The 24,676-nt window shown below is 34.2% G+C and overlaps 1 protein-coding gene across 4 annotated transcripts in view; it reads left to right on the top strand.

Annotated features, from left to right (window-relative positions):
* The window catches only part of LOC140437504 (homocysteine S-methyltransferase-like), a 151,413-nt gene extending 127,278 nt beyond the window's left edge, over positions 1–24,135 (top strand). For 3 of the 4 annotated variants that reach the window (XM_072527068.1, XM_072527069.1, XM_072527070.1), the window contains 2 exons: positions 4,788–5,005; positions 23,829–24,135. In XM_072527068.1, the coding sequence (XP_072383169.1) occupies positions 4,788–5,005; positions 23,829–23,994 (384 nt within the window). In that variant the 3' untranslated portion in view covers positions 23,995–24,135. The remainder of the gene's footprint in view (positions 1–4,787; positions 5,006–23,828) is intronic. The other variant, XM_072527071.1, reaches the window with a different exon arrangement.
* The last annotated feature ends 541 nt before the right edge of the window (positions 24,136–24,676 follow it).

Below are 24,676 nucleotides of genomic sequence, written 5' to 3'. Positions count from 1 at the left end.
AGAGTTTGCTTTCTTGTTCGAAATTCTAAAACGCAAGTCACTAAGTGCTCATAGGATTTACAGGATTATAAGATTATCTATATAAGAGTGAGAAAAAAATTGTACAAAAATATTTATAGTATTTTTTTGCTATCACAACATAAGATTATATTAGATAAAGAGAGGTGGCCTTTCGGCCTATTCCACTGCGACCTTTTCACATCTATTGTGGTCCTCTAGTCCTAGATAACATTCTCTAGCCTTACCCTTTTTATAAAGTCTAGTAGCTTCGAGACTGTACCTTCCATGATTTTCTTCTCCTAATGCAAAGAACCGCACATTTGCCAGACTGTCACACTGATATAAAATGTGCTCTGCTGTTTCTTCTTCGAGGTGACAGAATCTGCACAGGTCATCATCTGCTAATCCTATCAGCTTCAAGTGCCTATTCAGCTTACAGTGCTCTATTAGAAGACCTACTATGGCTTTGACTGTTTTCCTGTCTTTGCTTATTAGGTCTGCCGTAAATTTTGGCAAATGTTCTGTAATGAACTGTTTCGCCTGTCTTTGTCCTGGTGAATTCCTCCACCATTCCAGAGATTTGTGAGCTACCCACTTCCTTGTAGCCGTTCTTGTTACTGATTTTGCAACGCCGCAGAAGGGTTCCGGTCCAATGAATGGCATTGATGAGCCTTGTTTGACCATTTCATCTGCTTTTTTTACGGTACCCAGGCTACCGTAACCTTGCTACGGTCTCCTAGTTTAGGTAGGGCATACACGCAATCCAGACTAGCTTAGAATTGACCTCTACAGAATTGAGTGCCTTAAGCGCTGCCTGACTATGTGTGAAGATGGCAACTGAACAGAACGTTCTTTCCTGCCTTTCTATTTCTTCCACGCAGTGATGGATTGCAGTTATTTCCGCCTGGAAAACTGTCACATCCTTAGATAGACTTACCGGGAAATGTAATAAAGAACTGCAGTTCTCTATTTTCGATCGAATAGATCGAATAGAGTTCTAAAGTAGAGAACTGCAGTTCTCTATTTTAGAACGAATAAGACGTCTATAAATCTTGATAAGGACATCATCGTTTTCACCCCTCTGATGATTGAACAAAGTTCTTAATATATTAAGTTTTGTTACGCATTTAGTTTTGAGATATGTTAAATTGTATTTTTAAGTAAGTTTAGTGTGGAATATGAGTCCTAAAATTTTTATACTCTACAACAGGTAGGCAAGCACCATATATAGTACTGGCTGCGAGAAAACTTAATGACTTTTTCTCCTTAACATAAAAGTTAACGACATCAACTGACTAACTAATAACACTCGAGCAATTGGTCAGTAACTTTCTGAATCAATCAGTTTGCAAATCGCAATTGTGTTTTTGCTCCAGCAGAAGTTTGATAAATCATCTGCGTAGAATGCAAACCTGACTAGAAATTCAATTTTCTTACATATATCGTTTAGTTTAAATCTAGTACGCCATTAGTTTGAAACTTCTTGATATTTTGCCATTTTCTCTTTCTTAAAACAAAGAGGATAATGATGAATATATCTTTGACGCCGATTCCGAATTTGACGAGGACTAAGTCGAAGAACAAAACTACTCAAATACCAATACCGATGAAAGTGAATAAAGTGATAGTGAAGTAGATCATGAACCATTTAGAAATATTGTAAGTTTACTTGGAAAAGATGGAAAAGACGAACATCGTTGGTCTACAGAACAATACTGAAGGCGTGGTCGTACAGCAGCCAGAAATATTGTTACGCATTTACCAAGCCCCAAATGAAAAGCCAGGATAATTCAGTCCCTGAAGAAGCCTGGAACTTATTGTTTAATGAGCAAACAGGCGTACTTTATGACCCGCACAGGCTTAAAGATACAAACGAAAAGATAATAATATTTTCGTAGCGTAGCAACATAATACGGACGATAGAATGTCTACTAGTAAATGTTGTCAGCATAAAATCGAATTTTCGGATTTTTTAGAACATATTTATTTGTAGATGCAATAACGAACTAGTATGGCATAAAAGTTTGTATGCTCCGCGGGTATTAATAAATGTATACTTATAAACCCTCGGGCCAGAGGCTCTCGGGTTTGTAATATCGTCGCCCCCTGGGCGTAAACATCTTTTTAATACCCTTGGTACATAAATAACTATTATTGTATTGCTACAATTAAGAGAGAGAAAATAAACTGATTGATTTGATTATTGTTGTTTATTCAATAGTTATTAGACAGTCTCTGGAAATCCACAAGGAATCTACGTTCCTGTATTTGGCTGTATACCATATATTAAAAAAAATTTATTAAAATCCTTTGTAAAGGTATATATTTTTAAAAACCCAAACGGGCTGTGTTAAACAAAACGTTTTCGGAATCCATTATTCCATCATCGGTGTCCTAGAAAATATATAACCACTTAATTAAAAAGAACATGAAGTTAAAATTTTGACCAAGGTTAATGTAAAGTGTGGTTAATACTTACTAGGAGTACATGAATGTAGCCACTAAATACATGGGTAAAAACCCGTTAACAAATAATTAGTTACATTTGTTTTACATTATATTTTATAAATTATTAGGATGTTAAAGTTACCGTTGGATTAGGTAACATGGCGACATATGACTCCACGTTGAAGTTGCAAGTCCTGAGACGGTGTGTCTACGAGGACTTTATGGAAGCAACTGATTGAAATGACAATGTTGACAAGTTAGGACGGAACAAGTAACAGAGTAGTCAATATAACTGTATGTGTCTACTTAAGACAAAAGCCAACGTTAATTAAATTTGTTAGAGTAATAGATTTTTTAATATTAAATTAATATAACAGTATCAACCATCAATGTTGTTGTTTTTTAAAAAATTCATTTTTATGTGTATGAGATGAAATGTGGAGAGAAGATAATGTGGTTATAGTTAGGCAACCAACTATGCATGTGTGTGGTAGTGTAATGAAAAAGAGATTTTTATATTTAGGCCCTTTATGTTTCTTCAACATTTTGTACCTGGAAAATAGAAAATAGACACATGTAGAAGGTTGAGTTATAGAAATTTTGTTTGATATTGGTGGAAAATGAATGAATATATTTAAAATATGAAAGTGTTCTTACATGAATGAAATAAAACTTTTGTAGTATAATGGTCATGTGAAATTTAACTTATAACTCGATTATAGAAGGCCCTGTATGTCAAAAAACAACATTTGGTACCTGGTAAATGTAAAACTAATTAAGTTATAAGTACATGAAGAGTAGTATCAGATATCTAATTCATGTACTTATAACTTAATTAGTTTTACATTTACCAGGTACCAAATGTTGTTTTTTGACATACAGGGCCTTCTATAATCGAGTTATAAGTTAAATTTCACATGACCATTATACTACAAAAGTTTTATTTCATTCATGTAAGAACACTTTCATATTTTAAATATATTCATTCATTTTCCACCAATATCAAACAAAATTTCTATAACTCAACCTTCTACATGTGTCTATTTTCTATTTTCCAGGTACCAAATGTTGAAGAAACATAAAGGGCCTAAATATAAAAATCTCTTTTTCATTACACTACCACACACATGCATAGTTGGTTGCCTAACTATAACCACATTATCTTCTCTCCACATTTCATCTCATACACATAAAAATGAATTTTTTAAAAAACAACAACATTGATGGTTGATACTGTTATATTAATTTAATATTAAAAAATCTATTACTCTAACAAATTTAATTAACGTTGGCTTTTGTCTTAAGTAGACACATACAGTTATATTGACTACTCTGTTACTTGTTCCGTCCTAACTTGTCAACATTGTCATTTCAATCAGTTGCTTCCATAAAGTCCTCGTAGACACACCGTCTCAGGACTTGCAACTTCAACGTGGAGTCATATGTCGCCATGTTACCTAATCCAACGGTAACTTTAACATCCTAATAATTTATAAAATATAATGTAAAACAAATGTAACTAATTGTTTGTTAACGGGTTTTTACCCATGTATTTAGTGGCTACATTCATGTACTCCTAGTAAGTATTAACCACACTTTACATTAACCTTGGTCAAAATTTTAACTTCATGTTCTTTTTAATTAAGTGGTTATATATTTTCTAGGACACCGATGATGGAATAATGGATTCCGAAAACGTTTTGTCTAACACAGCCCGTTTGGGTTTTTAAAAATATATACCTTTTACAAAGGATTTTAATAAATTTTTTTTTCTCTGGAAATCATGAAATATTTACCTTTTTTATTTTTTCACCAAAATCATCTAGTGTCTAATACGTATGTGTGCTGTTTATGTTAAAAAAATAGATTTGATCTCCCAGGATTAAGATCTAAAAGTCAAAACATAATTTAGTAACCTCATTTATCTTGTCTTATTACCTACATTAAGGGTAGAGTGAATTTGTTCATCTTTTTTATCGTTTTATATAGTCTTCTTTTTAAAGGTTAAATATGACTATACAGAGTGATCTTTCAATTGGTCTATTTTTAATATTATGCCAATATGACTTTGTAAACAATGAAAAATCTGAGGTTAAAGCGGTAATAAAGATATTTTCCTACACAGAAATGAACAAAATCTTAACTGAAAGAAAATTTAAAAATATGCTCTTGGTATAGCAGTTGTTCTTACAGGATTAAAAACTGAATCGTTTGAAAGTTTCCCGCGGCCTTTTCGCCAATATCTTGTCTTGTTGACAGGAATCATTTGCATACATTTTTAATTACAGAACTTATTCAAATTTTTGAATTTTGTATTTGAACATTTTGAATTTTTACAGCAAGACGGAAAATCGATCGCCTACGGTGAAGACTTCAAAACAATAGCCCGGAAATGTTATGACTCCAATCCAGAGCAATTAGTAGCGGTAGGAATCAACTGCACGGCCCCACGACTAATCGAACCCCTTCTCACCGGGATAAATGATGATAGAAAAGACAACCCCCGACCACTTATTGTCTACCCTAACAGCGGAGAAAGTTACAACGTCGAACTGGGGTAGGTTTAATTAATTAAGTAAAATGTAAATGTAGCCGAGAGAAACGAAAAGAAAAAAGCGAATTCGGTTATAAATCTTAAAAAATAGAGATTTTTTTCGGAGAGATCGTTTAAGTACATTCGTTATATTCTTAATTGAGACAAGATGGTTTCTTTATGTTCTCTACTTCGTTCTATTTTTAGAGTAACTTTTTTGATATTGTTGGGGAGCTTTTATAAGTTGTATCTCAATTTTACAATCTTTTCTGGGAATGATACCACATAATTAAGAAAAATACAAACTTTATTTATTACCTTTTGCTTCGGAACGTAGCATTGTAAAACTTTTTTATTGGTTTGTTTTGTATTAAGATTTTTATGGTAACGTAAATTATATTGTTTTTATAGTCCTTTCTTTATTGGTTGATTGTTTGTATTCTTATATAGAAATTCTTGTGTCTGCAAAATTTAATGTTTATTAGCCAAAGGTAGTAATACAGAAATAAAAAAATTGAACTCTTTCGGATCTTCGTAATACTTTGTACAGTGTGTTTTTCATGTGATTCGATGGCTTTGATGGATACTCGCCGAGTTTATAAGTCCTGAGCCACTTTAAAATCTACCTTTATTACATCTTTTTTCTTCCTATTATACTGATGTCCCCACTCTTTTGTTTTTATTGTAGGTAAACATTCATCACTAGCAATTTGTGAATTTTTCTCAGTAATTATTTTGTTTTTGTTTTTTTTTTGCCAGTGTATGAGTTTAAGTTTTCTCTTCTTCTGAGTGTTCCACATTGATTAGGACGTTACAACTACACTAACTCATTTTATCTTATCTTCTGTTGATCTGAATAACTATATCGATGTTTTACTAGTCTAGAGTCCTATATTGCTAAGCAATAAATTTTCAGATCCCCCTCCAGATCCTTTTCTGTCTTCGATTTTCGTTCAATAGTGAGTTATAGGTTATATTTTTTATTTCGGATAATATGTAAGAGATGTCTGATAATTTTTTTCTTTAACTGTTGAATATTTTTCTGTCATAGTCCACGTTTTAACACCGTGAAATACTGTAGAAGAAAAATAGAAAGGAGAAAGAAGAAAAATACTGTAGAGGTGTACTGTTGGTACACTACAGTAGTTCGTATTCTCCGTTCTCCCTCTATTACTTTTCCACCAAACATTCTGCGAAGTAACTTTCGTTCTCAGGCTTCAAATATGTTCTGTATGGTTTTGTTCATAGTCAATGTCTTCGCAGCGTATATTATTGTGGGTCTTATTATAGTTTTGTATACTCTTATTTTTGTATTACGATATAGGTATATTTTTGGTTTTAATTATTTTGTTCATAGCCCCAGCACAACTGTTGCTCTTGGTCAGTCTCAGGTTTAATTAAGTTACGTCCTTAATATGTCTGGTCAATAAAGGTACCTAAGTACATATATTTATCCAACCTCTCGAATTCTACAACCGATCCCTCCTCCACCTCTAATTTAAAGGAGCCCCTGGTGTTTATTCCTTTTTTGCTTGAAATACTTGGATTTGTTAATTTTAACTTTCAGTACAATTTTAGAGCTTTCCCGAATCAGTCTTTTTGCTATACTTGTCAGTTCTTTTCTATTTCTTACAATGAGAACCACATCATCAGCGTACGCTAAGCATTGGTGCTCTTTGTGGAAAAGAGTACCGGACTTATTTATCCGATTAACCCTTACATTTTTTTTCTAGAACTGTATTGGATAGCAAGGTAGACAACGGGTCTCATTGACGAACACCTTTTTCGAACTCTTCTTAGGCTGTAGCATTGCATTTCACAGCTCAAATGGTATTTATATTTGTCATTTTTATCAATCTCACTATTTTTTCTGGTACTCAGAATTCTTTTAATTCGCGTTAATTAATAATTTAATTAAAAATTAATGAATTTGTTTCTATGAATTTGTTTCTATTGTTTCGTAGGCTACCTTGTAATCAATGAAAAGTCTTCTTCTTATAGTGCCGTGCACCTATAGTGCGTTGGCGAGTTATCTTAAGGCCAGACGTGTCTTTTGCGGCATGCAAAAGATCGCCAGTGTTATTTATGCCTGTCCAGTTCTTTATGTTCCGTAGCCACGACATTTATTTGCGACCTACTCCTCTCTTGCCTTCAATCTTTCCCTGGATGATTAGTTGAGGGATTGCGTATTTTTTTCCTCTCAGAATATGGCCGAGGTATCCAATTTTTCGTACCTTGATCAAATTGAGTAGTTCTCTCTCAGTATTTGCCTTTCTTAACACTTCCCCGTTTCTCATCCTGTATGTCCATGGTATGCGGAACATTCTTCGCAACGTCCACATTTCGAAGGCCTCCAACTTATTAATGAAAGCTACTCTTAACGTCCATGTTTCCATGCCGTATAACAATATGGCCGTATAACAATGAAAAGTACTTGTACTGAAATGTTGTATTCATAGCAATTGTTGATGATTTGTTCCAACATAAAAATTTGATCGGTTTTTGATCTTCCCTTGTGAAATCCTCCCTGGTATTTTCCTATATTCTTCTCCACATATATTTCTAATCATTTTTTAATAAGTATGGCGAGCAACTTGTATATTACCTCTCACAAGTAAATTTCTGTATAGTTTGCGAATTCTGGTCTCATCATTTAACCCGGATCTATCCACTGCTGGATATAGGTCTCCCTCAGTCTTTTCCATGTATTTCTGTTTTGTGCTTTTTGCATCCAATTTTTGTCGATCCGTTTTATGTCATCAGACCATCTTGTTGGTGGACGACCTCTACTTCGATGTGCTTCTTGTCTCGGTCTCCACTGTATTATTCGCTGTGTCCATCTGTTATCCGACATTCTAGCTATGTGCCCCGCCCAGTTCCACTTAAGGGTCATAATTCTTTCTTTGGCATCTGTCACTCCTGTTCTCCGTCTTATATCCTTGTTCGTGATCCGATCCCTACGAGAAATGCCTAACATCGATCGTTCCATGGCTCTTTGGGTAACACAAATTTTATTTCTTACTTTCTTGGTTAGTGTTAATGTCTCTGCACCATATGTAAGTACTGGCAACACGCACTGATTAAAGACTTTTCTTTTAAGACACGTACGCAGTTCTGATTTAAGAACATAGCTTAGCTTGCCGAATGCCACCCAAGTGAGTCCTATGCGGCGGCTTAGTTCGCACGTTTGATTATCTCTTCCTATGCGTATCTCATGTCCTAAGTACTTATATGAGGTGGTTTCTTCAGTATGCATGCCATTTACTGAAATCTTTTCGCTTAACACAAGATTTGTCATGATTTGTGTTTTGTGTGGTTGATTTTTAATCCTACTTGTAGGGAGGCTAGGTATAGTTTCTCCAGTTGCGATACTGCATCATCGATTCTGTCAGCAAAAAGGACAATATCGTCAGCAAACCTCAAATGACTAAGCATTTCTGCATTGACATTAATTCCTTTTTCACTCAGATTTTCGTTCTTAAACATATGCTCTAATAATGTTGTAAACAATTTTGGTCTAATTCTGGTCTATTTCTGTGTATATTTATTATAATGGACTTGTTTCAATCTTGGGGCATTTCTTCGGCGTCATACACTTCTACTCAATACGTTGGTTTCGTAAAGCCTCTCCCCGGAGCTTTTTTGATTTTTCATATCTTTTATTGTTTCTCTTGCGGGACTCGTTATTTCAGCTACTACTATTTGGTGTTTAGAAACTTTCTTCAGTAGTCACTCCGCCTTTTAGCAACTCTTCGAACTATTCTTTCCATCTTTCACATATTTGATCTTCGTTCACTATCAGGTTTCCCTGCTCATCTTTCACACTCATCGTTCTTCCCTGGTATCCAGGTTTAATGTATTTTACCTCTTTGTAGAAAGTTTTTATTTTATTTTTTTTGTAATTTTCTTTAATATGCTTTATTTTATCGTCCGTATACTTTCTTTTCCGAACCCTTAGGATTTTCTTTACTTTTTTCGTTTTTCCGGATGCTTTTCTAGGTTATCTTGTTTTTTCAATTGCAAACCTAAAGAAAGTACCTGAATACTCCTCTTAAATGGATTTCTAGTTTGCAACGGAATAATACCATTTGTACATTATTTAACATAGATATTTCCCAATCCATGCTTTTATTTCCATAAAGTGGTTCGAAGCTTTATTTAGATTTCACGACAGGTATGTTAGTTTTGCTATTCTTTCTAATTCAGTTCCGTTTACGATTGTTGTTAATGCTTTATTTATGCTCTTACTGATGATCATAATTTTTATTTTCTTGATAGTTAGGCATCATAATCATTCTGGCTTTACAACCCTACGTGGGTTGCCTATCCATCGCCTTTCTCCGCCAAGCACGTATTCACATATTTCTCATGTCTTCATCGATGTTATCAAGGAATCTTGTTCTAGGCCTTCCTCTTCTTCCCTGACCAATAGGTATATCAAGGAATGTTTTTCTAGCTGGGTCATTTTGTTCCATCCGCATTACATGCTCTATCCACCTCAGACGTACTATCTTAATATGTTTTACGATATCAGGTTCCTGGTATATTCTATAAAGCATTTACTGCTCCATAAATTACCTTAGTACTTTTCTTCCGAAACATCCTAACATGTTTTCATTATTTTTTGTTAGAGTCCAGGTTTTTGAACCATATGTTAGGACTGGGCGTTTTATTGTTTTGTAGAGTTTTATTTTTGTATTTCTCGATATAATTGTGCATTTAAGGAGGAGATTGAGCCCAAAATAGCATCTGTTGGCCGTGCAAAATTCTGCGGTTTTCTCTGCGGTAGTATTATTTTCAGTATTAAGAAGCGCTCCCAGATATACAAATTCGTTCACTGCTTCGATGACGCCGTTTCCTATAACAAGTGGTCGTAGTATTTGTGGTTGCGTGCTTATTTTCATATACTTCGTTTTTTGGTGTTTATTATTAAACCCATTTTTGTAGCTGATTCTTTTAATGCTACATACGCCTCTCGTACAGCGTTTTCAGTTCTCCCAACAATATCGATATTATCAACATAGGCCAGGATTTGCACTGATTTATTATATATTGAACCAGTGGTTGTGATTTGTGACATAGGTATTATCTTTTCCAGAGCCAGATTGAACACTATACAGGAGAGAGGGTCTCCCTTGGGTAGCCCGTTATTTGTTTTAAAAGTTTCAGACAGTTCCCCCTGAATTCGTACCCTACATTCAACTTTTTCAAGAGTTAGTTTTGTTAAATTACCAACTGATCTGGTATTCCTAGCTCTTTCATTGCTTTTAACATTTCTCTTGTATTTTACTTTGTCAAAGGCCTTCTCAAAGAAGAAGTATCAGTCGGAGTTTACATCTTTGAATCTCTTAATCTATTAATCTATATGATTTTAAGAAATGTTTAAAACTCGTAATTTCTCTATACAAAACTTAACTAATCCTGTTGCTCTTTCATTCCTTATATCTGTTCTTTATCTCTTTCAGTATTTTGCAAATTAAATCACCAAGTATAATGTTTTTATTTGGTTTAAAATTTTCAATAAGTTTTTCATAGCGCTTTTTTCCTTTATTTCTAGTGCTTTGTGCTTTTGATGTATATATTTGTATTATATTTTTTATTAAAATGTACTCTGATTTATCGATTTTGATGCATGCAATTAATACTACTTAATTTTTGTTCTTAGTTGTTTCATCGCCAGAATAATGCATTAGCTGCCATTTGGCCATCTTATCCCGCTATATTTCAGTATATCTATTTTAGTCTAATAATTATCTTTACCAGGTTTCGGTCTTTCCTGCTTCCTACACCTCGAGTATAAGAAAGTAAGAACTTTTAGTCCTTACTTTGTTATATTTCAGGTAATATTCTGCTCTTTTTACTAGTTTATATTTTATGAAAGCTTTCTTTTTTGCTTTACATTTTTTCTTGATATATTTTTATGCTTTATAAATCATTATGTTTTTGTTGTCCATTTTATTTCTCTATTTTTCTCATTTCGAGAGCGCATTACCCATATTGACGTTATGACAAGGAACGACATGTACTGGCGTAGAAACAAAAAAATAAAACTATATAAAGACTTTCTTGAATGACTAAACATAGAAAACGAAAACGAATAAAGCTAAGGTACTACACAACACAACAGTAGTTCGAAAATCTCAGTTATAAAGAAGTGGTACAAAGATGAATGATAGAAAAAAATATCAAACCTCCAGGTCCAGATGGAATTACAGTCGAATTGTTATAAAATAAAGAACCTGGTCTGTGAGGAAGAAGTCATTATCTGATAATCTTAATATGGGTAACGCAACAAATGCTGGAGGAGTGAGCAGTTGGCATTACAGCCAATATACAGGAAAGGAGATAAAACTTAGTGTGAGAACTATGGGCAAATTGCTATACAAAACTCTTTCCGGTAATATCTATAACAGATTATTAGAATATTCTCATACTAATAACGAACCAAGAAAACGCTTCGTTTAAATGTGATATTGACTATATAACATAGTAAATATATTTATATGTACGGCCAATATACGGACGTCTATTGACTGCAGGATGTATATAATATATATATATATATATATATATATATATATATATATATATATATATATATATATATATATATATATATATATATATATATATATATGTATATATATATGGGGCAACGACTCAATGGAAAAGAAGTGGAATGGTGGAATCTCTTTCTCACTATAACTCTTGAAGATCTCAGTCAGATAAGAAGAGAAAAAAAAAACAAGCTAGATGTTAACTATTCCATATATTAGCGGAAACGTTCCGTTTTGTACTTACAACACAGCATCAGTCCACATCTGCAAGAGTAACACTCTTTTAGAAGGATTTGTAAAGTTATTTGAATTAAAGGTGAAAGCCAAAAAGTGACATCTCAATTGGTCATAAAATCAAAAATTCACACAGTGTAATCGTATTGTAATCGTATTGGCAAGATTATAATAACTTACTTAATCCATCTCCTAAAATTGTTCCTAAAGATAATTCCTAAGAGAATGTACAAGCTGTGTGAAAGTCAAATTTCCCCCAACCAGTTCGGGTTCACAAATGCTGTTGGTACTAGAGAGGCTTTGTTCTCAGTACAAGTCTTATTCCAGAGATGCAGAGATGTCAACTGCGACGTATACGCATGTCTGGTTGATTACCAAAAAGCGTTTGATCGAGTACAGCACGCCAAGATGATGCAAATACTAAAAGAAGCACAAATTAACAACCAAGAACTGAAAATAATTAGAAATCTTTACTGGAATCAGATAGCAAATCTCAGAGTTGAAGGTGAACACACTGGCTATGTGAAAATCATGCGTGGAGTGAGGCAAGGCTGTATTTTGTCTCCTCTAATCATCAATCTGTACGCTGAAAGAATATTTATCGAAGCTTTGAACGAAACTAAAAAAGGTATTCTACTAAATGGTTACCGGCTAAACAACTCAGATATGCAGATGACACCATAGTATTTGCGGACAACTTAGAAGACCTACAAGTTCTTATGAACAAAATTACTTATTACAGTCAACAATATGGACTCAATATAAACGTTAAGAAGACAAAGCTTATGATAATTAGCAAGAAAAGAATAACAGAAGGTCAACTCTACGTCAACCAATCCCCTGTAGAAAGAGTGACGAACTACAACTACCTCGGCAGCATAATAAATGAAGAATGGACCAACGACCAGGAGATTAGAGCGCATCGGAAAAGCTAGATCCACCTTCAATCGGATGGGGGCCTTCTTCAAGAGTCACAACCTCTCTCTTAATACAAAAGTAAGAATGCTGCGATGCTACGTCTTATTTATCCTTTTTTATGGTGGCGAATCGTGAACCTTGAACGAAGATATGTCTAAAACTGAAAACATTTGAGATACGGCTATATCGGAGAATACTTAAGATCCCGTGGACTGACCGAGTCACAAATGAGGAGGTCGTCAGAAGAATAAATAAGAACCGAGAGGTACTGACCACCATCAAATCTCGAAAGTTACAATTCTTCGGACATATTATGCGAAATGAATCCAGATATCCTCTCCTTTAAGCCATCCTGCAAGGAAAATTATTTGGAAAACGAGGTCCAGGATGAAGAAGAACATCTTGATTAAAGAACGTCAGAATCTGGTTCAATACAACATCTATGCAGCTTTTCCGCGCTGCTGCAGATAAGATAAAGATTGCCATGATGATCGCCAACATTTGTAACGGAGACACATCAAGAAGAAGAAGGCTTAATCCATGTGTAACAAATTTACTTGTTTAAATCACAACGAGTTTAAAAAATTTTATGAAAGACATGATGTACAATATGTAAAAAGTCAGAGGCTAGCCTTGCTGGGACACGTCCAGAGGTTAGAAAACATAAAAAACTAGGAAGATGTTGCAATAGAAACGAACGCAAAAGCAAAAGATAGGAATACCTAGAACCAGATGGTAGAATTATCAATATAACAGAATTGAGGAGAAAGGCACAAGAGATCTGAATAGAATAACCAAACGAACAAAGATCAACGTAGAGTGATAAACCCAAATAAAGAAGACTTGAATACTTGATACTGCAGTTAATATTCAACTGAAGGAATGATAAAAAGAAAGGAATTGATACAAACAAATACTCTTGACTGAAATCTTCGTCAATTAACTGGCCTATTAGCAAATAAATTGTTACACGGCGCAAAAAACCCAGAAATGTAACGGCAACTTGCCATGAAGGATGTGAAATAACTTCTTAATTATTTTAAAAAATTGATACATTTACACAAATAAATTTGTTTATTTTAAGCTTAAAAGTATGTATAATTTTTGATGTTTTCTCATTGACTCTTCGTTATTCCGAATGTCATTCACAAATTTCCGATCTTGTTAAAACCGGATGGCGATTCTAACAATAGATTTCGTAGCAAGATAGATAGAAGTGTATGCTGTTATGAAATATTTACAACGCCAACGATTACAAGTAGAACAATAAGTACAACAAGTAGAAATTTGACACTATACAGTGTGGGAAAACAATCACATCAACATTGAATCCAACGTAAACAATTTGGATGAACAGATACAAACGCCAAGTCGGTGCACAGTACTAAAAGAAAAAGAAAAGTAAATTTTCATAATCAGATTTTAAAAAATCGAATGAAATATTTAGTATATAAATAGACCGTCTGAGATAGAAGTTTCTGACCGTCCACGATGTAAATAAAATGGTATTTATTAAGTTTAAAAATATTTTTAGGCGAGCTAAAAAACCTATTTTTGTGTTTGGTGCTGGTAGTATTTACATTGTAAATTACTTTTTATAACCAAATAGTTTATGGTTTGGCAGATTTCATTCGCGCTTATTTAAAATTAGTCATTTGGAGTGGAACTTTGTTTGTACAGGGTGTAATAAACATTATTGATAAAATGAAATACGTTCTCTTAATATATTTGTCTGTAAATGTTTAAAAATACAGTTCTATCAAAAAGTCCCCCACACCCTAATTAATAAATATTTAAGAACCAGTTCTTATATTAAGTGTTCAAAATGTGCTCCATCTACTTCCTGACAATATTGCTAAACTCTTGTCGTTTTCGTTCAAATGTGTCAACAATTCGTTGTTCCAAATGCCAATGCTGTCGGGTACTGTAGCGTTAACCGATTTCCAGTACCCCCACAGAAAAAAATCTAATGGTGTAAGATCCGGTGACCGAGACGGCCATTCTATCGAACCTCATCGTCCAACACATCGTTAAATCTTTAAAAAACATAAAGCTTTTAGTTTCTGCCTAAAATGACATGTACATAAAAGAATCAATAACATAACATTCTTTTCATCGCGAAAAATACATTACTTTTACTAATGAAACTAAATATGAATTAATAAAAAAAAATTTAACATAAATGGCCCGAATAAAATAAAGTATTTACTCATAAAAACTCACAATAAAAATCGAATGCCTCTGTATGGAACATCTGATAAGACCAAAACAGGTGGATTTCGGTAATATTTAAAAAGTCTGGTGTTCTCAAAAATTCCTTCATATATCGTTGGCAAATAGCCAGATGTTGATAGGAAGTATATTGCCCTCTCGGCATAAATCAGATAGTAAAAAAAGGTCTGCAAGTGCTTAGCGGCAAAAAGTAAATTGCCATTCGGACTCTATAAAGCAAGGGAATCAGAAAATTGCATTCCACATGCCGTTCATCCTGGTCAAAATTCGTAGTGAATTCAGTTTCTGGTACTCCAAACGAAGTAAGTAATAAAACATAATGACGGTATTAGATTTTTGTTTTGATACAGGGCAGCGACAACCGCTGATACGTATTTCGACCTCCTTAGGTCTCGTCAGAACGGTATAGCCACTGCTCTATGTAATGTAGCAGTGGCTATACCGTTCTGACGAGACCTAGGAAGGTCGAAATACGTATCAGCGGTTGTCGCTGCCCTGTATCAAAACAAAAATCTAATACCGTCATTATGTAAAAAGGATCTCTTAATATTGCAATTAATTAAAAAAGCAGAGGATCATCTTACCACATTATAATATGTGAGTCAACAAAACTTTAAACAACGAAAATATCAAAGTCTCAATACATATTGATTGAAGATAGAAAACGAACTGAGCCAAAATCAAGTCATACTACTGTTTTTATAAATTTTTCATGAGAAACTTATTTCTTAGGCACTGAGATAAAGTGGATCTCTCACATCTAGAACTCATTTATTAAGAAAAGAAGAACTTTTAAGTACACATGCTTGACGTATTTGAAGCGATAAAAATAATTTCTAGACAGAGTGAACTAAAAATACAGATTTTTAAATTTAAGAAGAAAATTTAAAAAATTTCTGGAGAAATTAACATTCCACAATTTAAATCGATGTATTGCAGCTTAACTTATTTTAAGAGTGCGCCCAAAAGCTTCTTTACTGTCTATACTATAATAAACGAATCGATTGTTAGGAAAGAAAGGAGAAGGATTATGATGTTCAATTATAACTGTGTTTAGTTAGTTTTCTATGGAAGTCGTCTATTCCTCTTAGAGTGTTAATTACTATTTAAATGGGAATAAGCCACAATTAAAGGTTAAAGTACGTTTATTGACGTTTCAATTTCCACTTTCGGAAATTGTTCGGAAATTCAGAACGATTTCCGAAGTGGAAATCGAAACGTCAATAAACGTACTTTAACCTTTAATTGTGGCTTATTCCCATTTAAATAGTAATTAATTTAACATGCCACAAGAAAATAGCTTCTCTTAGAGTGTTGTTCTGCCAATTGGCTTGCTGTATATATTATCTCTCCTCTAACAACCAATAAACTCTTTATTTGGTCCTAGTATACCTAAGGTCATTGTAAAAGGCTAAATCAAATCTTTTCATAGCAACAGTGTGAGCTGCCGGAGTTGCCTTACTGAGTTTAAGTTTCGCCTGTAGGACCTAGAACATGTTCATATTTGGGACATAAACTGAATCTGAAATAGGAGTCCCCTCTGGGTCTGTTTCATTCGTATTGTCCGTTTCACTTGTTGAGCTGAAATGCTGTGAAGAATGGCAGTGTGCACATACCATGCTAAGGGTATAATCTCAGAGTTTGCCGGCTTTCGGGAGTATCGCTTAGGTAACTCCTCCCAATTTTCTATGAGCAAAATGGTATAATACCTTAGGATTGAGGAGCACAGAATAAGCAGCATAAATCTTACCGTATGATAAGCCATTTGTGGTTCGGTTCTTTAGCTGTGATATGTATTTCTATGCTGATAATACATCTTCTGCTCCTATGTTACGTTCTTAGGTAATCCGAAGGCGTTTATTTGTATGCCTTTAATACCGTAGTAATTGAACTTTCTATCCATAGAACGTTTGCTATTAGCCATTGAAACGCGCCTTTGGGCGATGATAATTTCTTCATCCAGTCTGTTCTACTTAAAGTCCTACTCTGTACAGAGCTCCCTCGCACATTCCCAAACTGGAACAGATGCCGCTCTGCTGATCCAGGAACATATTTTTTGTTTTCACCGATATAAACGAGCGAATATATATATGAGCGCATGTACGACTCACGATGGACGAGCAGAATTACAAATTGGAGGTCAAGTGCAGACAAATGTAGTAGAGGAAGACCACCTACACGTTGGGCTGACGACATCAGGCGTATCACCAAAAATGGCAACAAAGAGCACAAAATCGTAAATAATGGAGGAGTTTAAGGGAGGCCTATGTCGAGCAGTGGGCGTGGTAAATGAGTGCTGGATGATGATGATAATGATGATGATGATGACGATGATGAAAACCGCTTTTCACATCAGGATGGTTAACTTTGTGACTTAAAATATCAAGAAGAAGACTTTTAGCTCTCTGCAGCACTTTGGAATATAAGCAAACTGTCAAAAATTTAACTAAATTTAAATTAATTAATAAATTTTAAACAATGTTTAATTAGAGTGTATATAATGTATGTTTGTATGTATGTATATAAAATAATACTAAAGTTACTAATAATGATCATATATATCTAAAAAACCCTATTCTTAATGGGTCTTACTTCATCAATAACAAAGATACTGGGTGTTTTATCTATTTTGCCAACTTCTTACTTAGTTCATAACTTTTTAACCACACTGTATATTTTCTTTATATTTGGCACGCGAATATACTTTAAGGTGTCCAATCGATTAATTATTTATTTATAATTTTAAGAAATCCAGGTCCGGATTAAAAAATATTGGAAAAATTTTCTCAACTAAACACTTACTTTCTCAACGAAACACCCTGTATTTCATTAAGATTTACGAACATTGAGTTTTTCAAATTTTTATCAGCCAAATGTTTTTAATGCTATTTATTTAAACACAATATAAAAAGCACGTATGGTGTTAATATGGTATAAAATGGTTACTGTTAATTGTTCTGTCGATGTTTATCACACTAGTAGTGAGCTTATTGTAAATATCGCTGGATTCGTTGTTCTCTATTGACTTTATTTAATTATATGGCGATATAAAAACATAAAAAATGTCTGATGAAGTCATTAAATCTCTTTTTTGACAAAAACCTTGAATACTCTTTATAAATAGCATTTTCTTTGTAAACTTGTTTGGTATTTATAAATCAAGATATGCCATGAATATTATTTATTGAATTGTATTTTAAGGCAAAAGCCGCAAAATGCTTATGTTAACTGCTTAGCACTGCATAAAATGCTTCAAATTTTAAAGTTAGGCTCTAGATAAGTTTAAAATTGTATTAAAATTAAATTAGAATTGAAGAAATTTATCTATATCAGATATGATCTGATCATGTATACCTGATCTATATCTAGTCTAGACAGAAAACGAAAAACCTGGTCTGACTAATTAATTCATATATCTCTAAGCGCAATATCACGGTAAAGGTCAGAAGTCAATTATCAATACGCTTCACTCCTATAGCAGGAGTGCCACAAGATTCCGCTTTGGTGCCCATACTATAGACAATATACAACAGCAACTTCTTCAATCCTAGAAACACAAACACACTCAAACTACGTTACACAGACTACACTGCTTTCGTAACAAAACACTAGAGTAACGCCTAATGCTAACAAAACACAAGTCTTACTGTTTAGACATCCCAACGTTAGCGGCTACCACACACAGCTTGCTGAAGAAATAATTACTTTGAGGCTATTAGGCGACCGACTTCAATTCAGAGATCAGTTCGAGTATCTAGGTGTTGTGTTTACCAAAACACTAAACTGTAAACAAGGTCTGATCACAACCTGTAACAGGGTCAAGAAAAGAGTCAGCCTACTCAACGCTTTATGTGAAAGTTTCGGAAGTACTAAACTAAACATGTTTCACACATACAAAACCTCTACATCTGGCCCCTGATTGAATACAAAGCATCTACGCTTTGCTCAATCGGGACCTGTCATAACAGCAGTATCGTTGGAAAGGAGAATACTTGAGAGAGTCACCTCTCTGTGCAAGAGTTACACCCTACAATCCTTGAGAGGTCAAAACTTCCGAGCCCAAAACATATTCAAAACTGCTTGCTCATCTTACTGCAATTATTCGTCAGACATTCCACAAGAAAACTTTCCTTCCTACCCACAAAACATCTTACTTCTGTCAGCAACGAACTTCTCAACGAACCTAAACAGGACTCCCAGAACATCCAAACAAGAAACAGCTATTACATTTCAACCGACAATGACTCGAACTGGCCTGAAAACTCTGAACACAGAAATAAAACAAAGATCTTGAGAAACAAACAATAGTACCACAATAAATGCAAGTAAATTGAGAGCCATGATTAAAACAACCAGCCGAGAGACCTGTTTATTAGAAAAATAAGATATTGAACAAGAGACGTTAATGAGAAAACTTGGGCCGTTGAAGAACACACAGGAACACAGAACAAAGAGAAAAGATACAGCAGATCAGTGTAGATCATACCGCCAGAATATTTTAAAAGACGACTAACGCAAGGAACAAATTTCGATTTTTTTTTAAAATCACGGTAAAATCGAAAAAAAAAATGAGTTCCAGATTTGTACTTTTCTTGTGTGAAGAGCTTTTATGGACACTCCGTATTACGAGACTTATAAACAAGTCGATAATTTCTTTCTGTCACCTTAAAAAGATGGCTTACATTGTTGCTAAGATCTTATTTTATTTAGTTAGAACAGCGTATCTTTCAAAGTCATAACGGAATCGCGTAGAAGGTTTCCGTAACTTCTTCTGTCAGTGGACAAAGACGTCTCTAACGATAGTTGTATCAGCGTAAGTCAAAGCCACCATTGAGGGGAGAGCCAAAATTGGTTGCCCACGGAGAGTAGTACTATATCCATTGCTGTGAGCTATACTGATGTACGGCCTCTTAACGCAGTTTTCCAAGAAAGGTTTCTTCTAAATTAGATATGCAGACTTAACAACTCTATTAAAAATCAAAAGTATTGGCAAAGGGAAGTATTTTTAAAGTATGTAAAAGATTTTAATTCCTAGCTGAGCCTTTTCCGCATACAAAGCCATTTTCGGAGCTATGGTCAAATATTTAAGTATCCTACTAGGAGAAATCATTTAGTAAGCAGAAAAATGCCGGTTATATTTTATTTTTTCTTCCTTTTGTCAATGAAAAAACACAAAGGACTGTACACTGGATTCAACAAAAAACAACAGGTTTTGGTTATGGTACAGATGTCAGAACCGAAGCATAACCAAAACCTGTTGTTTTTTGTTGAATCCAGTGTACAATCCTTTGTGTTTTTCATTGATAAAAGAAAAAAAATAAAACCAACATTTTTCTGCTTACCGTATGATCTCCTCTAGTAGGATACTTAAATAATAGGAGTTAAGCTCAAAAATGAAGCTATGGTTATAAAGAAGCGTAATAAGGCTCATGATAACCTATGGTTCAATGATTTTGTGGAACAGAATACAGCAGTTTGAGATAGTTGGACTGCTTAGTGGCATTCAAAGTATGGTTGACTTTTAAAGTGACGATGAACACTGCCCCAGCGCCCACATTGGAGATTTTACTAAACTTACTAACTCAGGTATATGTGGAGGGAAAGGCCAGGTCCAACTAGTTCAAAACTGCCATCTGGAATTAATGGAATGAGAGTATATAACATAGAAATCCTATTGAGTTAAGTGACCGCTATACGAATTTGCGTTATAAGCCTAATAACAGATAGAAAACAACACAATTGTGATTTACTCTGACAGTCAAGTAGACCAGAGAGCACTAAGTTCCATGCATATATGCTTCAGTGGGACTGTTTGAAAGAGCTTATTCGTCTTAGAAATGGCAATAGTTTTGAAACTATCCAGGATAACTAACAGAGAACGAGTTGCATGGACATTGAAAATCAGTAGACGTGGATATTTCGTCGCATGCCGAAGATTCCTTGGACAAATCACGTCAGAAATAAAGAAGTTCTAAGTTCTCGAACATGGATCGAGCATTATTGCTAGACTTAGTGAAAAAGCGAAAAACAACTTCTCTTGGGCACATATTTAAGCACAATATACCTATATTACTTCTAACAATACATAATTGAAGGTAAGATTGGAGGCAGGCGAGGTCCTGATAGACGACAAATGAATGTGGCTAAGATGCGTCAAATAATGGACTGAGTTAGACTTCGATTCGCTAATAAGAAAAGCCCAAAATCGAGAAGAATTTACAGAAGTCATCGCCAACCTTCGCTAGAAGAGAACACCTGAAGAGGAAGAGCTTAACAGAACAAGCTGACTCTCTCTAGTGGATAAGAAAATCGCGTTTCACGTATAATTCCACCGCGAAGGCTTTGCAGGACTGCAGTATCTAAAACTCGGAAGAGAAAGAAACTAGAAGCATCACGTGATATGCAAAGACCAGTCTCAAGGATTTAGAACATCATAAAGAGAGCTGGGCTAAGTTAAGAGCTTTGAAAAGCACAATGGATCTACAAAGACAGCTGTGATACCCCAAAATCATAGTTAATTAGTGCATAAAAATGTCAGCAATAATGACTTTCCAGAATTCAGAATTATATCTAGTATAGCTACGTTATTCTTTTCGTATTATTAAATGGTTAATTTAAACGGTTGGATCGATCAATTAGCCTGTTTCTCTGTATTATGTACTTATGTGCCAACAATAGAGTTATGGATGCGAGTAAAATGTGAGGAATTAGAAGAATTGCAACGAAAACATGACGAATTTAACACACATAAGAAAATAAAAGAAGTTACAGTACACAAAAGAAATACACCCATAACATTAACGAATAATGAAGGTCATGCACTATCCCTAGAAGACGAAGTAATGGAGGAATGGGAAAACTACATTAAAGCATTATTTAAGGATGATCGAGGATCACTACCTAACTTAAGTGCAAATACAGGACCATCAATCTTAAACGCTGAAGTGGAAAAAGCCATACACCAAGCCAAAAACAACAAAGCCAGTGGACCAGATCAAATATACAGCGAATGGCTAAAATTACTCTCAAATTACAATATAAAAGAACTCACTGTACTTTTCAATCAAACATATGATACCAGTGAAATTCCATCGGACTGGCTAAAATCGATCTTTATTCCTCTACCTAAGAAACCAAACGTTAAGAAATGTAGCGATTGTAGACTTATTAGTTTAATGAGCCATGCCGTTAAAATACTGTTGCATATTCTTCTAAACCGAATTAACAACAAGTGCGAAGAAATAATTAGTCAAGAGCAGTTCGGGTTCCGGAGATGCCTCGGAACTAGAGAAGCACTATTTTCTATGCAAACACTCCTTCTAACGATGTTGGGAGGTAAGAAAACCCGTATATATGCGCTTCATTGATTTTGAAAAGGCATTTGATCGCGTTCAGCATACCAGACTAATTACCGCCTTGCAGAGCATCCAACTAGATGAGACAGGCATTATTAATACCAACAACAGAGAATCAAAGCCAATCAGTATTGAACGAGGCGTAAGACAAGGCTGTATACTATCTCCCACCCTCTTTAACGTGTATTCTGAGAATCTATTTAGGGAAGCTTTAAAAGATCAAAAAGGAATTATCATAGGAGGAGAAATAATTAACAATATACGCTACGCCGACGATACTGTGATTCTAGCTGAAAACATCGACGATCTGCAGGAGCTAATCAATAGAGTTGGCATGGAATGCACAAATTGGGGACTGTCGATAAATATCGATAAAACTAAATACATGATCACCAGTAAAGTGGATATCGGCGCAACCCAACTGATATTAAACCAACAACCGCTGCAGAGAGTTCAGAGATTCAAATACCTTGGATGTTGGATTACCCAAAATCTAGATCCATCCTTCGAAATTCGATGTAGAATTGAACAGGCAAGAAACTCATTTCAAAAATTCAAGCCTCTATTATCCAATAACTCATTAAATTTGGAAATCCGTGGAAAGTTTATAAGATGTTACGTGTGGTCTGTACTTTTGTATGGATGTGAAACTTGGACTTTAAACGCCGATATCATGAATAAAATCGAGGCGTTTGAGATGTGGTTGTATCGAAGGATACTAAAAATTCAATGGACTAGCAGAACTAGAAACGAAGAAGTTCTTCGAAGAATGGGACATCAACGAACTCTATTAAATATTATTAAGAGGCGTAAACTAGAATATCTTGGACATATAATCAGAGGACCAAGATATGAGTTCCTTCGGCTAATTCTCAACGGTAAAATCGAAGGAAAGAAATGGATAGGACGGAAGAAACTCTCTTGGTTGAGGAATTTGCGGCAGTGGACAGGTTTGACAGCGGACCAATTGCTACGCGTAGCGCAAGACCGGGATCAGTATAAAAATATTATAAGCATGGTAGTCGCCGACGTTCCGTAGGGATATGGCACTCTAAGAAGAAGAAGTGCCAACAATATTTGCAGGAAAGTTCCTGTTGATGATCAAATGATATAGTCTACCGCCAATCTGTCCTAAACCAAAGTTCAATTTTTTCTCTTTTAGTGCCGATTTTTTAGTTTTTTATACTATATCCTATAACCTATAACTCTTCTTGAATAATAATTTTGATTTGATTTGATTTGATTAAGTAATATGCCTATCATATATCCAGTTTGAACAGCAACTGAAAAACAATGAACAAAATAAAGAATAACTTGTGATGCACACTAACAAATAACTGTCACTTAAGGTTCACTTATTCTATTAATAATGTTTATTTTTTTTTTCATTTACTTACAACTAACATGTATGTTAAATAACTTTCTCTTGTGTTATTACTTTATGCTGAAATATAAATTTGTGCTAATTAAAATTTATAAAAACTCAATGTACAGAATCATCGCTTGCTTCATCTGCATGGGAAATGGTTTTTAACTTTAATCTATCTTAAGGTGTGATTCCAGATGGTTTAATCGAGAAAACTGCGAGCCAGTGGACGCAAACATTCACAAATGGTTAGATCTGGGAGTCACCTGGGTAGGAGGCTGCTGTAGAACGTACGCCATGGATGTCACAAGAATATGCGACCAAGTGAAGTTATGGAAGGAGAAACATTAGCTGAATTTTTCCTTTATATTTTAATTTTTATTTGTAATAAAATAAATTCCCACGAATTGTAAAAAATATTTTAAAAATATTTTTTAGGTCGACAAAAATATTTGTTTTTACATATACCAGCTGTAAAAAGTTTTGAGAGAACTGTTTTATTATTATACCTTGTATTATTGTTTTCGTCCAATTTCTTTAAAAAAAAAATGAAAATTGACAATCAGAAATAATTATAAAAAGGAGATAAGATAGAATTTTTATATTGTAATGCTTGTATTGATAATAATATTTCGTTTTTCCTAATCTCTTCTGGAAATAAATCACAGATTGTCGTTACCACTACAAAATCGAAGACAGTTTTCAACATACAGATTTTAAAATAATACATATGGTTTTGTTAAGTCGGAAAAAAAAATGAATCCAATTCTAAACCATCATTTAATCTTAATTGAACCTACGATACTGCCAATAATATAAAATAAAATGTATAGCACATTTTAAAAGAGAGGTTTTAATATATTGTCAATATGTTTTAAAATGTGTTTCTCTCTTACAACTTTTTTTAACAATTTATTTATTGAATACATGAAATTAACTTTAACAGAGGCACTTAAAGTAAACGTGCATTTAATGTATTAAAAAAACATCATACACCGGAAAACATAACAGCTTTTAAAAAATCTAGAGCTTA

Source organism: Diabrotica undecimpunctata, chromosome 3, assembly GCF_040954645.1.
Source record: "Diabrotica undecimpunctata isolate CICGRU chromosome 3, icDiaUnde3, whole genome shotgun sequence".
In the NCBI taxonomy this organism is placed as follows: Eukaryota; Metazoa; Arthropoda; class Insecta; order Coleoptera; family Chrysomelidae; genus Diabrotica; species Diabrotica undecimpunctata.
Note: the sequence above shows the minus strand (reverse complement) of the source record. Positions and strands in the feature narration are given on the sequence as shown.